Here is a 15,781-nt window from a genome sequence, read left to right as displayed (position 1 = left end):
TTTTATTTTTATGGAATATTCTTTATATTTTTTCGTATAATGCGCCGTTTTCGAGTAATTTGATGTTCAAAAATAAAAAAGTATCTGTGAAATTTGAAAAATTGGGTACTTTGGCTGAATACAACACTGTTTAAAAGATCCGCAGATGTGTAGAGTCACAGATTTACCTAGATATTCTGATGGAAATTTTGTTTTTCAAGGGAGGCACAGCTCATTAAGAAAATTTTAAATGGCTATATCTTTTATCAGGGCCAAATTGCAATTTATGGTATAGGAATAAAGTTTTTCTTCTGAGCTCAAGAATCTACTGTTAAAATATTTGTACGAGTCGAAGACTCACCCTCAGTATGGCTGCATCACAATGTTTTGCTAAAAAACGTTTAATTCGTCATAATCTGAGATGAAATTTGTTCGTTGATAACAAGAAAAAGAAAAAAACACTGTATTTCACAGTTTTATTGAGTGGCAATTAAATGATTAGGAAATACAATAAGAGAGAAGCAGAGAGAGTACATTTTTCACTCCATTAACAATAAAAATTTCCAAAAATATTAGTCCATCTATATAAATAAGTAAACTATCATATCAGCAATCTACAATTATATATTAATTTTTTGTCAACTACACGAATTGATAATCACAAGCAGCTAGATTAGAATTTTTTGTTACTCCTTTCATATTTGATCCAAGTCTTCCAAACGTTACATTATATCCTTCTGTTCTAACAGAAGATTCTGTCGATTATTCAATTTTCTCCTCGACTAGATTATGTACTTTTGAGCCTTCGATTTGATCTATTTCTTCTTCTTCTCCTTTATCTATCAATTTAATGATCTATATTAGCTCCATTTTCTCTATGTCTTATCTGTACTATAATTTATTAAGTTTCTCATGTGTATTTGTTCCTTTTTTCTGTGTTTGAACTTTAACTACCTTTCTAAGAGTAAACGTTTCTTTCTAGACTCTTTTAATTTCTTCAGCTTATCCATTTTTTCATGTAGCCAGTCAATTTCGATCTTATTCTTGAATGAATACCATTCTTCATGTTTCAGAACTTCGAATCACTATTAAAATTAATAGAGAAGCATAATGAAACGATTCGAAGACAAAGATAACCCTTCCATCACATACTATTCGTACTCCATCGATAATAAAACATCCAAAAATATCTTTTCGTCACTCTAAACCAGTAAACTATCAATCTATAAGTATATATTAATCCTCTGTTAACCATAAAACTTAAAAATCACAAGCACTTCGTTTAGAATATAATGTTACTCCTCCTGGAAGGTCTGCACAACCCTTGACCCCTATGCAGATTCATAATCTCCCTCTTCAACCTCTCCTCCTCAATCTTAGCCCTCTCCAACTCCTCCGTCACCTTCTTCAACTTATCATCATCCTCCAAGGCCTTCCTACTCTCCCTCTTCTTCCTAACCTCCCTGTCCAATTCCTCCTTCCTCCTCAACTGCTCCCTCCTTTCCTCCTCCTGCAACTTCAACAGTTCCGCGTTGTAATCTTCCGTCGACTTGATCAACACTTCCCTCTCCTTAATCAACCCCTCCTGCTCCTCCCTCCTCCTCCTGCAATTCTCCTCGATCTGTTCAGCGACCGTGGCAAGAACGTCCCTTATCAACTCCTTCCTGGACCTTTCCTCCCTGTCCCACACCTCCGACTGTCTCTCGTACACGGCCTGGGCTTCCGAATCGAACATGAACTGAAGATGCCTCTCCCTCAACTTCTCCAACCTCTTCTGCTCCTCCGAGATCTTCAGGAACTCCTCGATGCCCTGTTTGACCTCCGCCTTCAACTTTTCATCTTCGATGCCTTCAGCTACGTCCAAGTCTTTGAGACGTTTCATCACCTCCTCTTGTTCCACTAGGTTGTCTTGGATATTCTTCAGTTTCTGCCTCAGTTTGATCTTGTACTGTTTTATGTTGAACAAGGCTATTTCTCTTTGTCTCGCGGTTTCCTCGATACGTTTCTGCTTATCCTCCAGTTCCAATAAGTCGTTTCTTCTCCGTCTCTCCTCAGCTTCTTTATCCCTCAACCTCGCTGTTATGGTCTGTCTGACCTGCATCTCCTCCACTTGTTTATCTATTATTTCCTTCAGTTCTCTGTTCCTCCTCTCCGTTTCTATCTTCCTTTCTTCGTCTCTCAATTTTTCGTTTTTCAACCTCTCCTCGCGTTCCAACAGCAAACGTTTCTCTTCAGCCTGTTCCTTTTCTTTACGTTCCCTTTTGACCATCTGCTGATGCAGCCAGCTCATCTTTATATCCTTCGATCGTTGAGCCCTTTCGTATTCTTGTATGAAGGAGCTGTTGTTCCTCCATTGGTGGTACAACCTCAGCTCTGCCTCTTTCCTACGCTTCTCTTCCTCTCTCTCTTTGATACCTTGAAAAGAAATGGATTCTTGAGGGTATTACTACTTCTTCTTCTAATCCTAACGGTTAGCTTATTGGTAAGGAGTTAGGTGCTTTTTTGGAAGGTGCAGGTGAAGAGTTAGATAACAGAAGATGACCAACCTTCGTGAACCTGTTTTAGAATTTCCGTAGGTATATCATCGTATCTCTGACGTACATTCCTAGGGCTAGAGGCTTCCCTATGCTTCTTCTCCATCAGTTCCACTTCCCAAGCCTGTCTCTCTTCCTCGAAAAGCTTCCTGAGCTTCTTCCTCCTCAGCTCTTTTCTCTCTTGGAGCACCTTCTCCATCTGCACCTGCTTTACCAGCTGGTTGTTGGTGTCGTAATATCTGGGGGACGTCCATTCTTCGTATTTGGCGTTGGTCTTGTCCCAGTGGTCGTAGTATTTCTGCTGGTCACCCCATAGCTTCTGGTGCTGGTACTCTTTCTCCCTCTTTCTTATTATCTGCTCTTCCCGTGAAATCGGCCTTCTGCGAGAAGACATCTGGGGAAGATTGCTGGGTGTAGTAGGTGGAAAGTTCAGACAAACAAAGAAAGGTAGGTGTCTTGGAAGAATGAGGAAAAAATTTAAAGATTGTAGGCAAAAGTGGTGGTTCATGGGGTGCTGATGTAACTACTCTTGGAACGGCAGCACTGGCTTGGGTTAACAGTGCTCATGTGCAAAACATTGATGCACTGCTAAACTTTCTGTGAGAATTATTACTGGATCTTCACCTATTCAATGGTTACCAGTTCTTTCAGACATTGTACCGCCCTATATGACAGACAGAGGGCTGCTTTGAATTCTTGGAATAAATTTCACTCCTTTCCTGACTCATTTCCAATTCTATTCCACAGAATACGTTTCCCAGACCTTGTTAGAAGTCAGTTATAAATTGGGCCATTTACTCTCGATATTTGAAGAGGAATTATTTTCGAAACAGTTTGGGAGATGACTCAATATACATAACATATAATCAACTACAATCAAATCGTCAATTAATTGATGAAACGGCGTTAAAACGAGATTTTTATAACAAGAAGAGCGAGAGAAACAGAAATCAGGTTCATTGTACAACAACAATCTGGCAGAACGAATGCTGAGGGACTTCCCAAGAACTATTTTCATAAGTCGAGTGGTGTTAGCCTTGCGTAATCAAAAGCCACGTGTATCCAACCGAACAGATAATTATTGTGAAATTCACGACGTCTCCATTCGCTACCACTTCATTTTAAGGGCTCATTTTTACTCTCATCGAGTTCAGAGGGATAAACCGGCGATTTACCGAGTTTACCCTGAAGATGCCCACCGCACTCATGGACGAAACGTCAGGTGACTTGAATTTTGGATAAATAATCGATTTAAAGGTACACACTTCGAATTTGAAGGTTATGGCAACGAAATCTTCAGCTGTATGATTTTTTTTATGTTGAACCACCCAATTTTCTACCTTTAAAGTGGTCTGAGAGCATAGTTGTCTGAGGAAACACAGTTTTCGCGCTGAATTTCATAGAGTTACCGCCAATAAAGGAAATTGAAGGCTTTTAACATCAGTTTTTCAACATTTACATGCCTCAATGCGGTGGTGGTTATACAAGGGGTCCCCTATTGGATATGATGAACCAAATTGTGTGTCTGATAAAGAAATCCGGCCAATTCTCTGACCAAGCTATCTCTTTTCCGGAAGATAAGAATTTTCGTGGAAACAAATCGGTATTTGGAATTTTTCTACCGCAAAATTAACTATAAGATCGAGTGAAACATTCCAAAAATATGCCATTGTTCTTTTTTTTTTCCACTAAACGCTTAAAATCGATCGGCAAACGAAGTTTATCCGATGAAAACCAACCAAATATGTTATTATAAAAATAATTAATATGTAATCTACGTCAAATTGTAATGTAATAATTCGTGTTGACTCAATAATTCACTTCTAGCGTGACTACTACTATCTTACCGGGAGTCCCCTCAATGGTTCCATCGAAGAGCAATCAATTGTGGTCCATATAAAGGTGTTCAAGAAGTGAAACCCACCGCGAACTGAATCTGAAAGAATTCAACCAATTCATGATCCCTTGTATGAAAAAAAAAATTTTTTCGGCCATTCTTTTCGATCCTCATGAGCCATGAGCTGGGATATCATTGGAAACACCAAACCAGGTGTTTCTGAAGATTAGGACATGTTAATACTCAACCAGTTCATTTTTCCCATACTTTTTGACACTCTCTGTCTCTGCAGAACCAAGAAACTCAAATCCTCGAAAGCAACAGTCAAATAAATAAAAACCACAGTTCACCTCGAGGTCAATGAGGTGTTTGTTACCGATGTGAAGCGTCAGGTTTCAAACAGCGTTCGCATCTTCTCCACAATAGATCGGCGTCAATTTTTTTTAAACGTCGAAAAAAAAATTAATTCACTTCCTATTGTCGGTCGAATAATGGCTGGTTAGAAGCCGCTTCGAGTGGTACTTCACCGATTAAATAATGACATCAATCAGAGTCTATTATGACCAGGTGAAGAGCATAGTATCGAAAATTCATAAAAGGATAAAATGCTGCCCGAGAATTTTTCTTCTACAACTCGCGGTCCGATATAGACAACGACCAGTTTCCGGTTTGTTTAACATCGGTGCGATATGGTATTTTGCCTGTGGACTGTGATGATTTTAACTCAAAACGCTAGAGGTGAGATTCAAGATGCATTTAAACGTATTTCTCAACTTTAAATTATTTTATTTGAGGGATATCCGAAAAAAAAACCAAAGGGGGATTATCTGGAGGTGGTGGTGGCCATCACCAGGGTTCAGATTCAATCAAAACCGATTTTTTTCAGTACTTCCAATCGATTATGAACATTCTAGAAGTAATCTCTACATCTGATCATTTTTTCATTTCTTATTTTTCTATAAAATTCCCCAAGAGGTCCTGAAGAGATTTTCCCCCATCCAAAGGTCTAATCTTATCTAATAAACCAAGTACGAGCTTCGTCATTTGTTTACGTCAAAGTGGCCCACTCAATCATGCTCATGAAAAATTATTTTTTTTTTGATTAACCGATATCTCTTTGCTCAGTAAGGGGATTAAAACAATTCCCGTTTCTGCTGTTTGTGCAAAATGTATATATAAGGATTTTGGTGCAGATTCCCAACCAGTCATTTGAAGCTACTCGATATTGTACAATCACCCTATCGGTAGTTTGGAAAAAACTATTTTTGTTCTCGATTATTTGAAAATAAGTGATTGTTTCGCTAAAGATGGCATTTCTACTTGAATTATTATTTCTAATGGAGATATTTAGCCATATGGCATTCACTACAGGTAAGTTCTTCAATTCAACCAGAATTCTCAAAGCAATAACTCAAATATTCCACTCTCAATTTTTTTTTTATGAACAACATCTGATGATTGTCCTGTCTATTTGAAATTATTTAAATTTGAAGTAGGTACCAGCAGATAACTCAGGTATCGTCTTCTCTTGGTTTTTCAAATCTGTAACTGTGTTAATCGAACAAATTTTCAATTTTTGATTGAAAAAAAATTCGGGAAAATTAGTAGTTTGAATTTTAAAAAAAATATTCAATTTTAATTGAATTATTATCTTCATTAAGTGGGATATTGAGCTTCGCAAATTTTTTTTCTAGTGTTTTTATTAGATAAGTATCAATCATTCCATCGAGAGTAGGCAACCCAACATACACTTGTGTACGAAATTTAAATTATTATAGCCCTACCCTTTTGAGAATTTGAGAGGAATATTTTTTCGAATATTTACTTCTAGAAGAGTTGCTCTTTCAGAATATGTATCACATTTTCATCTACGGTTATTTTTATTGAGGGAAAAACGACTCCAACGGTGACTATCGAAAAATATCCAAATAGATGGAATCACTTAAAAATTCGTCAAGATCGAACAGTTGCACCGGTCTCGATGAAATTTAAATTCGATTCCGAATATAAAATCATATCAAAATCACTTCCGAAACCACTGGTGGGAAATCTACAATTTTCAACGCAGCCAAAAACAATATCTCCTCAACGATATGCATCTGATTGCAAGTTTCAAGTGTTCCAAATCAATCAGTTCGATAAAAAACATAGCAATTGTCGTTTTAAATCCTACCAAACTATCAGTATCATTTTATCAGTAGTGTAAATCAAATCCTCATAAAAATAATTCAGTTTGGATCATGTGGAACGTAGCATTAGGTCTTTCCATCTACTTTATTATATCCAGGGGTAAGGATCCAACCACCATTTACATGTTTCAACGTCACCCTGCGTATTAAGTCATCCATTTAACCTTTTTTCTATCTCCAGGATACTCCATATCGGACCTGGACATAGTAACGCGAGAAGAATGGCACGCCAGGCCCCCAAAACTGGTGGAACCGATGCCGAACCCAGTGCCGTACGTCATCATCCACCACAGCTACCAACCGGCCGCCTGTCACACGCCAGAGGCGTGCGTCAAGGCCATGCAGTCGATGCAGCGCTATCACCAGGACGACAGGGGCTGGAACGACATCGGATACAGTTTCGCAGTGGGCGGGGACAACAGGGCCTACACGGGCAGGGGTTGGTCGGCGGTGGGCGCGCACGCGCCTCACTACAACAACCGCAGCATCGGCATATGCGTCATTGGCGACTGGACAGGTGAGTAAATTTCAAAATATCAAACAACTTCCAACCCTTACACGATTATCGAAAAGAAACTGATGAAATTCTTGTTTTTCCTGCAGAAGAACTACCGCCCACCTCACAACTAGACGTGGTCAAAAAACTGATAGACTACGGTGTTCAAAACGGTAAAATCAGACCGGACTATATGCTGCTGGGGCACAGACAGGTCAGGGACACGGAGTGTCCTGGTGACGCCTTGTTCAAAGAGATCAAAACGTGGCCGCATTGGATAGCGGAGCCCCCAAACGATGGGGTGTACTTGGAAAACGTCAACAGTGGAGCCAATGCTATAATCGCTTAATAAACTAGTTCTTGCCAGCTTTTGAGTTTCAGTTGGAAACCTTTTAGCCTAGACGGTTGATTAAATGTGATACATTCACTGAGCACTACACATTTTGCACTATTTATATCGACTATTCACAATACTCGGTCCTGTAACATGTGTTGCCTATTCAAAGAGTTCAATAACAGTTTTCGCAAGCTTTTGAGGTATAATTTGGACACATTTTAGCCTAAACGGTTGATTGAATGTGACCAAGCACTACTAATTTTGCACTATTTATATCAACTATTCACAATACTTGGTCCTGTAACATGTGTTGCCTATTCAAAGAGTTCAATAACAGTTTTCGCAAGCTTTTGAGGTATAATTTGGACACATTTTAGCCTAAACGGTTGATTGAATGTGACCAAGCACTACTAATTTTGCACTATTTATATCAACTATTCACAATACTTGGTCCTGTAACATGTGTTGCCTATTCAAAGAGTTCAATAACAGTTTTCGCAAGCTTTTGAGGTATATTTGGACACATTTTAGCCTAAACGGTTGATTGAATGTGACCAAGCACTACTAATTTTGCACTATTTATATCAACTATTCACAATACTTGGTCCTGTAACATGTGTTGCCTATTCAAAGAGTTCAATAACAGTTTTCGCAAGCTTTTGAGGTATAATTTGGAAACCTTTTAACCTAAAGGGTTGATTAAATGTGACAATTCACTAAGCACTACTAATTTTGCATTATTTATATCAACTATTAGAAATACTTGGTCCTGTAACATGTGTTGCCTATTCAATAAGTTCCAGTCCTGTGAGTTTCTAGAATAGAGCGTCAGGGACGTACTTAGGATCGTTAGTAACGATACGGGAAACTTCAGAGAAGCATAATTCCACACAATTCTGACATTTTGAGCTACAATACGGTTAAGATAAATGTCACCCTACTCTTTAAGTGTTTCCTCTTGGGCAAAATCGAGTTTTCCCAAAAATGACAGACGTCAAAACGCTTGACGTTGACGTATGGCGCGCCGGTGGCGCCATCTGCGCTCGGAACGTCTCTCCCCCGGCCGGCGCGGAAAAAAAGGAAGATTTTTTCGCCACACGAAACGTGAAATATGCGGCTGGAGTGTCTGAGTGTGGCGGCGTCACGGGACCCGAAATAGATCTGGCTATTTCCGAACGCTTAGACATTCCACGGCACCTTTCGACGGAAACGCGGACGAAACGCGAAATACCTCGTCGAAAAAATCCGTGAAAATCTGGAAAAAAAAAATCCGGATCTCCCAGTGGCCGGCGTTCTTTGTGCTACAGTTTCGATTTGCCAGCCGAGGGTAGTTAAGAGAGGTAAGCTTGGCTTTGTATTGACGAAAATCTATTGCATATCACCATTACTCGTTGTAATTTCGAAATACGTCCGAATTTTAGACGCGCACCCTGTATATTTGTCGCTTTCGGTAGTTGAAATCTAGAGGTAAGCGATGAAAAATTAAGCACAGCGCATTTAACGATTAGTTTAACAACAGAATATTATTAACAAGCGAGGAATTGTATTAATTTGTATCAACGCGTAACATAAAATAGGAAAATTCGACTGAGGCTACGTTTATGAATTTTTTTCTCATAAAACGACACTTTGAGCAAGAATCACAAGAGAGTTTATTCGCTCTGAATGAAACAGGCTGTCAAAAATTAATTTCCAATGGTATAATATGAATAAGGAAAAAACTTTCTTGCCAAACAACTTTGGGGGTGGCTTTTACTAACCCTTGCAATTATAGGGTGATTATCTTCTTTCTCCCACAGAATGAGTGCTTAATTTCTTTCCTGACGCAGAAATTCGAATAACAGCACCTAATTTACACCCTGCAAAGGAGTAGATCGAATAAAAATCAGTTCTCAGGTAGAATTCAATTTTTGAACCAAATTTTTTTTTCTACAGTAGTTTTCAGTCTTAAACGGCCGATGAACGATTTTTTCCAAACTGCAATTACCTCTAAACTTATCAGCGTCCATCAAAAATCCTTAAAGCCGATAAATTCATTCATAAACCTTCGAAGCTTTGTTGTCAAATACGTAAACTAAGAGCGCCGATGCTGCGGAACAAAAACAAATCAGATCTCGTCTCGATATTGGAACAAGGCCGGCTTTAAATAGCCGAGAAGCGATCAGTGAACAACCCACGTAGTCCACAGTTTCCTTCGTTCCACACAAAAAACACACCTTCAGTACAATCAGACGTGTACTAGGGAAAAATCAAACAACGACAACGATTTCCATAACAGAACCACCCTGTATACCTCCAGTTTCTTCCGTATCGATAATCAACCGATTCCAAATTGAAAAAATCCGTCCTGATCGAAAACTATGAAACGCCCACCTGGATTTGTCAAAAATGAATCATATCAAATTAACAACTTGGCAGAGATCTAACCTGCGTCTGAACAGGGTTTGGCGGTGTTTCAGTCTATGAAAACGCGGGATTCTGAATCAAAATTGAAAATAAGAAAGATATTTTCTTAGATAGGGGTTTTATGAGGTTAAGGGCTTATTCCTCCCCAAGCCAAAATAATTGCTGACCTTCCCCACAGATGCCTTCAGGCGGTGGCACGTTAGAAAGGAAGAAATCCGACGCCAGCGCCACCCAGCCCAGGGAGACCTTCAGGCCGCCATGGGTCAAAGACGGACCCTCGCCCCTACCCATGCCCAACGCCCCATGGAAGTCGAAGAACCCCAGGAGGGACAGCAACGCCAGCGATGGAAAACCTGAGAACCCCCTGGGTAAGCCACCAACCATTGGACTCCTTGTTCCCCCTCTCCCAATCCACCCTCAAAAAAAACCCTAAGGCACCACAAACAACACGAAAAATCCTCTTAACTTTCCAGCGAACGTCCAACTCAGAAAAACCTCCATACCGAGCAAAGAGCCTCCCGAAAATGGAACCAAAGACGTCACCTTCGTCAAGCCACCCTTGAAACCCGTCCCTCCGAGGGAGGTATCCCCGAAACCCAGGGAGAAGCTGAAGTTCGATGTCAAGCTCAACAGCGTTGAGGCCAGGATCAAGAAGGAACCCCCTAGAAGGACACCAACCATCGAATCTGAACTGGACAGGGTGAGTGGACCTCAACACTAACACATACTGCAACACCAACATCTTCTACACGCCGTCTGTTTATCCGATAGAAAAAAAAAAGGATTAAAGTTCAGTGCCAACTATTTTCTACCGCAGTATTTAGTCGGTCAAATCACTTGAACCTATACGTGGATTGGTTGCCAAAAACAGCATTTAAGAGCATCAGTTTGATGTGCTCTACATAGCCAATTAATCGGTTTATATTCCCGATAAATCAAAAGTGGCGAGTGAAACCAGTAAGTTTGTCGAAGATTCACAAGAAAACGAAGATAAAACACGCTGAATCACCTTTTCACCAAGAATCATCGAAACATTCCTTCTTTGTCAATCCAAATCCAGAAAAATACGACCAACTACCCCTTGGGTAGGGTGGTTGGATCATTGCATGGGGAGTAAGACGTCTGTTGTAAAAAATTCCGATTTTTTCATTCGTTTATCCAAACGTCCATGTCCAAAACGTGAAATTTTCAAAACCTATAAAACCCTCTCATTTTAAACCTCAAAACCAGATTTAAAACATCCGAAATCTTCTATAATTAATCACAAATCGAACGTTGGCGCGTCTATTTATAAACAAAAAGTTGTCGTCCATTATTTGTCTCCGACACCGAACAGTTAACCACCGATCATTTCTAAGAAAACATCTCCTCACTTTCAATTTCCTTTCTCCTTCCATAATTTCCTCTGGTGAAATATTCGAAAGTAACAGTGTCTTCATTAAAAAAAACAACATCAAATGTCTACTTCACAGGAAATCCCAGCACTGAGGAACAAATTAGTGAGGGAGGAAAGTTTACGGAGACTATCACAGACCCCTCCGGCACCCCCACCGCCCCCTCCGGCGCCACCATCGATGCCGCCAGATTTCAAAAGGAATCCCCTCAGCAGAGAACAACTGGAAAAACTGGAGTCCCTCAGGTAAACCCCTGTATGATATCCAGACATCATTATTAAAAAAAGAAATGAGTTTCCAAATATAAACAACACCAATTTCACTCAAAATAAGCTCTTTTGAATCCCCAAACGTTAATTATACAAATTTCAGACTGTGTTAGAATTTATTTTTCTTACTCTATTTCGAACATTGATATTTCGAATAATAAACTAAAAATAACGTGTATATTTTGAGTTCGATAACAGTTCAAACAGTGTTAACCATAATTACCCAACATTTAAGTCATCTTCTTCCCCATTATCTTATTTGAAAGGAAAACATAAAACTTACTCAATTTCTAGCATTACAGCAATAATTTCTCCCGAAAATATGAAAGTATAAATAAGAAAACAGTTGTATACCCAGCAACGATCTTTTGGCAACCACCGATATAATAAAATTCGTTTTAATAATGGAAATGACGAACATAAACTTTGCCAGATCATCTTTTCTCTGTCGATTGCTTTTATTCCAACAACAACGATAAAATAAACCCAACAATTCGATATTGCAACTCTAAACGATCAAATCGTATAATCATGTTCGACCCAATAGAGCAAGACCCAAAACCCGTCCGGACTGGACCTCCATGCTCAAGGAAATCGAATCGAAGAAGGCCCTGAAACATGTACAATGCAACGACAGGTCCACTCCCATCATTCCAAGATGCAAATCCCAGAGCAAGACTGGAGAACACTTCCTGTATGAGAGTGAGAAAGCACAACAGAGCACCGTACACAACGAACTGCTGAAAGAGGTGAGAAAAATCAATTTTCAGACACAGAAACAGGTAAACCGTACAAAATTGATCTCTAGATACAACAAGGAGTTCAACTGAAGAGGGTCAAGACAAACGACAGGAGCAAACCCCAACTGGAGGGGTTGAGAAAATTCAGGAGACAAATGACTATAGAAGAACAAATTCAAAAGTCCGTTTCCATGGCTAGCATACCACCGGTAAGCCAATCTCCTCAAAAGAATCAATAACCCTACTAAAAAACAGTTGCCACCAATGAATAATCCAACCAAAATCAGCTAATCCATCCCCTTAGCAACCTACACCATGGCAAAAGCTCCATAGTAACCTTCATTATAACAAATTCTATCATAAGAGTTGCTTAGCAACTTAAGTAACTTCAGTTACTTAGTAACCATCCACTAATCCATGGAAACGGTAACTAAGGACTAATTGAGAATTGAACCCGATGATGGAGTGCATTGAATTAAACTAGAAAAAAAACTTTGTAGCTTTTTAATAACACCTTCGATATGCACAAAACAAAACGATTCTTTCAGACACCCAAAACTTCAAATTTTTCTGTATTTTTCCCAAGTTTTCTACTGAAAACGAATTGCAGGAGGAGATACCAGATGAGGTGGACGAGATGGACGACATAGACAAGGTTAGGGACGATCTGCAGAGCACGAAGCAGATGCTGGCCTTCGAGTTGAGGAACAAGGAGGCTCAGATCAGGGAGAATAAGAGGCTGATGACTAGACTGCAGGCTCTCGAAGAGGAACTGGAGAAGGAGAGGGCCAAAAATAGGGAGAACGGTGGCAGTGGAGCCAGTAACGAGACTGCAGAAAAGGTGAGGTCTGTCTCTGAAAAAAAAAAGGATAAAAATACAACAAGAATATTTGCAGCAAATAAAATCGCTACAACAAGAAGCAGACCAAGCAAGAAAAGTGAAGGAGGAAATGGAAAAAAAATACCACCAGGCTTCTGACCAATTGGAAAACACCAAAGCCGAACTCGAAGACATTAAAAAGGATAAATTGGAATTGGAGAAAAGACTACAGGATATCCTACAAGGTAGGATGAAGAATAATTTCATTTCCTATTTTTTTTATTAATATCCCTTAAATTATCACTTTACTTTGCATTTCTATAATTAATGAAATTCATCTAATTTATCTTGGAATTCAGTTAATGGAACTTACCACACTTGGAGCTACAATATGATCAACGGAGGTAATTTTTTCCCAATTAGAAAGGATAGAAACCCTTGAGACAAGACAGCATGGAAAATTGTTGTAATGTTTCTGTATATCCCAATGTGAACGAGTATTCTGCCCTGAAAAAAATTTTTTTTTATAAATACATATGTCGTTTCCTTATATGATATAACAATATCTACTGTACACTAAAAAATGTATTGTACCTGAACAAACAGTTTGAATAGTAAACATTGTATTCAAGATATTTATAACTTGTAGGTAAAAGAGGATCACTTGCCAGACAAATCAGTACGGTCAACGGAGAAGAATCAGTGGAAGAAGAAGAGAGTGAGAGTAGCGAAGAAAGTGAAAACGATGATGAAGAAACAAAACAGAAAAAATTAGAGAAACACATCAAACTTCTAACAAACAAGCTCCGTAACTTCAAGAACAAAGAGGACAATGCCAAAAAGGAAAGAGTTGCTTTGAGGGAAATAATCAAGAAACACCAAACGGCCATCAGAGAAGAAAGAAAAAAATACAGGGTGTTACAGAAAGAGGTGAGTAGCTAGTACCAATACCGGACAGTAATTTTAAGCCGCTTTGGATTTAACAGGTGACTAAGATGGCTGCCTTGATGAAAGACGACGAAAGTGAAGAAGGGGAAGATGAAGAAGAGAAGGAGGAATCAGAAGAGGAGACGGAAGAGGAAGAATCGAGTGAAGAAAGTGAAAGCGAGGAAAGTTGCGATGATAGTGCTTCAGAAAAGAGCATGAGTGAACCGGAAGATGCACCTCCAACTAAGAGGAAAGAGAATTACTCAACGAGAGTCAAAAGACATGAGAGTATCCTGGCAGCCTTGAAGAAAGGAAATTATATGCTTAAAACCAACGCTGAAAGACTGCAAGATGATCTGAACAAGCAAAAAGAGCAGACTGCTTCTCTTCAAGATGATTTGGATTCTGTCCTCTCAGAATTAGGATGATTCAAAGTTTCGCTTATTTTCTAATGTATAAATAAAATATTATATTTTATAAGTTGTGTTGTGTATAATAACTCGATGAAATTTTGGTATGTAATAAGTATGTTTTATGAGAATTAGAAGTGATTGATTTGAAGGAATAAAGTCTATATATAAGTTTTCCAATAAGGTTTTTCTTGTTGCATGAATAAGTTGAATAAAATCAACTTTTTCAAGATACGTTGAAACAGTAATCGCATGATAACGATAAAATTCGAACTTGGTGAAATAAAAACATTGATGGATGAAATATTGACTTACTGTTGATTAATAACTATTATCACTAACTTTTATATTGAGACAAGACGAAACAACAAACATAAGAAAGTTTTTTAAAAATTTAAATCACAATCAAAACATTAAAATCCAGAAAATACTTTTGATCTACCCGAAAATGAGCCTAAAAACATAGAGCCATGGATCACTGAATAAACCTAAATCAAATTTACTAAAAGTAATTCAAATTAAAAATTTTTAAGAATTAATTATTTCTAATCTCTTACCGATATACGGTTTTCAGAACAGTGTTATTGAGAAAAATAGCCTGAAAATAGTATTCCCAGAATATTAATAATATTCTGTGATGCGTAGGTCAAATGTATCACAATTGAAAATTGGAAATTTCCATTTTGACATTTCCCTGAATGAAAATAAAAAATAATTATTTCAAAAAGGACCCCGAAAAATCAGCTAATATATTATGGCTAAGTTTTTAGGCCTTGATAAACTAGCATATTTTTTTCGTATTGTGAAGGAAAATGGAGGTATCAGGAGCTCATTATATAAACTCTATAGGTAGGAGGGTTATGTAAGACAGAATTATATTCTCATTTACTCTAACTTCAGATCGGATGACCTTAAATCTGGAACTCTGAAAGGAATAGATAAATATGGTAACAAATACTTTGAGAACAATAGGTTCTTCTTTGGAAGAAACCGTTGGATAGAATATGCCCCTAAATATGGTACAGATTACGATGCTAGTCAAATACCGGCTGAGTGGTTTGGTTGGATGCATTATAAAACAGATTTAACACCAGATCAGGACCCCTCTAGGCCTAAATACAAATGGATGCTAGACCACACTGAAAATCTTACCAATACTCCTGAACAATACATACCTTATTCAACGACAAGGCCAAAGATAGAAGCCTGGGTGCCCCCTAAATCCTCGTAGAAACAGGAAAGTGTATATATATATGAACTGTAGCTATCATACTGAAGGTAACATAAAATTATGTGTTTAGAAATTCGTTGGGTTTTTCTTGAGCCTTGTTCATAATTGTTTTAAAAATATTAATGATTAAATTCTAGAAGGTTTTATCTGTTTATTATCTCCATTCAGTATCATTAAGTATAAACAATAAAAATACAATTATAGGAGATGAA

General features: G+C 38.4%; 4 protein-coding genes across 12 annotated transcripts; 3 read left to right on the top strand and 1 right to left on the bottom strand.

Moving 5' to 3' along the window:
• Nucleotides 1–771: 771 nt before the first annotated feature.
• On the bottom strand, nt 772–14,776 carry LOC123319998 (trichoplein keratin filament-binding protein). Of its 3 annotated transcripts, XM_044907119.1 has the most exons (4): nt 14,654–14,774; nt 13,375–13,508; nt 2,526–2,907; nt 772–2,394 (listed from the first exon to the last, which is right to left on the bottom strand). In XM_044907119.1, the coding sequence occupies exons 3-4, from the start codon at nt 2,905–2,907 to the stop codon at nt 1,262–1,264; spliced, it is 1,515 nt and encodes a 504-aa protein (XP_044763054.1). In that variant the 5' UTR covers nt 13,375–13,508; nt 14,654–14,774; the 3' UTR covers nt 772–1,261. The 3 variants fall into 3 exon arrangements, with proteins under 3 accessions (XP_044763054.1, XP_044763055.1, XP_044763053.1); XM_044907120.1 differs by lacking the exon at nt 13,375–13,508 and having other exon boundaries at nt 14,654–14,776; XM_044907118.1 differs by lacking the exons at nt 13,375–13,508; nt 14,654–14,774 and adding an exon at nt 4,361–4,455.
• LOC123320003 (peptidoglycan-recognition protein LB) lies at nt 4,921–7,402 on the top strand. Of its 3 annotated transcripts, none has more exons than XM_044907135.1 (3): nt 4,921–5,088; nt 6,721–7,056; nt 7,143–7,402. In XM_044907135.1, exons 1-3 carry the CDS (start codon nt 5,040–5,042, stop codon nt 7,382–7,384), a joined length of 627 nt encoding a protein of 208 aa, XP_044763070.1. In that variant the 5' UTR covers nt 4,921–5,039; the 3' UTR covers nt 7,385–7,402. The 3 variants fall into 3 exon arrangements, with proteins under 3 accessions (XP_044763070.1, XP_044763068.1, XP_044763069.1); XM_044907133.1 differs by lacking the exon at nt 4,921–5,088 and adding an exon at nt 5,584–5,721; XM_044907134.1 differs by lacking the exon at nt 4,921–5,088 and adding an exon at nt 6,479–6,639.
• On the top strand, nt 8,470–14,518 carry LOC123319996 (DNA ligase 1). Of its 5 annotated transcripts, none has more exons than XM_044907108.1 (11): nt 8,470–8,712; nt 9,957–10,146; nt 10,252–10,478; nt 11,251–11,417; nt 11,989–12,190; nt 12,250–12,390; nt 12,792–13,022; nt 13,078–13,246; nt 13,361–13,405; nt 13,651–13,931; nt 13,988–14,518. In XM_044907108.1, exons 2-11 carry the CDS (start codon nt 9,957–9,959, stop codon nt 14,354–14,356), a joined length of 2,022 nt encoding a protein of 673 aa, XP_044763043.1. In that variant the 5' UTR covers nt 8,470–8,712; the 3' UTR covers nt 14,357–14,518. The 5 variants fall into 5 exon arrangements, with proteins under 5 accessions (XP_044763043.1, XP_044763040.1, XP_044763045.1 ...); XM_044907105.1 differs by having other exon boundaries at nt 8,472–8,712; nt 12,768–13,022; XM_044907106.1 differs by lacking the exon at nt 8,470–8,712 and adding an exon at nt 9,881–9,904 and having other exon boundaries at nt 12,768–13,022.
• Nucleotides 14,777–15,000: 224 nt separating the features above from the next.
• LOC123320530 (probable NADH dehydrogenase [ubiquinone] 1 alpha subcomplex subunit 12) lies at nt 15,001–15,713 on the top strand. The gene is made up of 2 exons (XM_044907879.1): nt 15,001–15,187; nt 15,239–15,713. The coding sequence occupies exons 1-2, from the start codon at nt 15,093–15,095 to the stop codon at nt 15,567–15,569; spliced, it is 426 nt and encodes a 141-aa protein (XP_044763814.1). The 5' UTR covers nt 15,001–15,092; the 3' UTR covers nt 15,570–15,713.
• The last annotated feature ends 68 nt before the right edge of the window (nt 15,714–15,781 follow it).

Source organism: Coccinella septempunctata, chromosome 9 (assembly GCF_907165205.1).
Source record: "Coccinella septempunctata chromosome 9, icCocSept1.1, whole genome shotgun sequence".
Lineage (NCBI taxonomy): Eukaryota > Metazoa > Arthropoda > Insecta > Coleoptera > Coccinellidae > Coccinella > Coccinella septempunctata.
This window is presented reverse-complemented; position numbering and strand designations above follow the sequence as displayed.

Excerpts from the sequence above, each read along its gene's own strand:
- LOC123320003 (XM_044907133.1), top strand. The coding sequence starts at position 5,658 with ATGGCATTTCTACTTGAATTATTATTTCTAATGGAGATATTTAGCCAT. Across the intron at positions 5,722-6,720 it reads CCATATGGCATTCACTACAG|GATACTCCATATCGGACCTG; the intron begins GTAAGTTCTTCA and ends TTCTATCTCCAG. Across the intron at positions 7,057-7,142 it reads CGTCATTGGCGACTGGACAG|AAGAACTACCGCCCACCTCA; the intron begins GTGAGTAAATTT and ends TTTTTCCTGCAG.
- LOC123320530 (XM_044907879.1), top strand. The coding sequence starts at position 15,093 with ATGGCTAAGTTTTTAGGCCTTGATAAACTAGCATATTTTTTTCGTATT. Across the intron at positions 15,188-15,238 it reads TCATTATATAAACTCTATAG|ATCGGATGACCTTAAATCTG; the intron begins GTAGGAGGGTTA and ends CTCTAACTTCAG.
- LOC123319998 (XM_044907118.1), bottom strand. The coding sequence starts at position 4,384 with ATGGAACCATTGAGGGGACTCCCG. Across the intron at positions 2,908-4,360 it reads AACCATTGAGGGGACTCCCG|ATGTCTTCTCGCAGAAGGCC; the intron begins GTAAGATAGTAG and ends AATCTTCCCCAG. Across the intron at positions 2,395-2,525 it reads TCTAAAACAGGTTCACGAAG|GTATCAAAGAGAGAGAGGAA; the intron begins GTTGGTCATCTT and ends TTTCTTTTCAAG.
- LOC123319996 (XM_044907105.1), top strand. The coding sequence starts at position 9,957 with ATGCCTTCAGGCGGTGGCACGTTAGAAAGGAAGAAATCCGACGCCAGC. Across the intron at positions 10,479-11,250 it reads TCGAATCTGAACTGGACAGG|GAAATCCCAGCACTGAGGAA; the intron begins GTGAGTGGACCT and ends TCTACTTCACAG. Across the intron at positions 12,191-12,249 it reads ACAACGAACTGCTGAAAGAG|ATACAACAAGGAGTTCAACT; the intron begins GTGAGAAAAATC and ends ATTGATCTCTAG.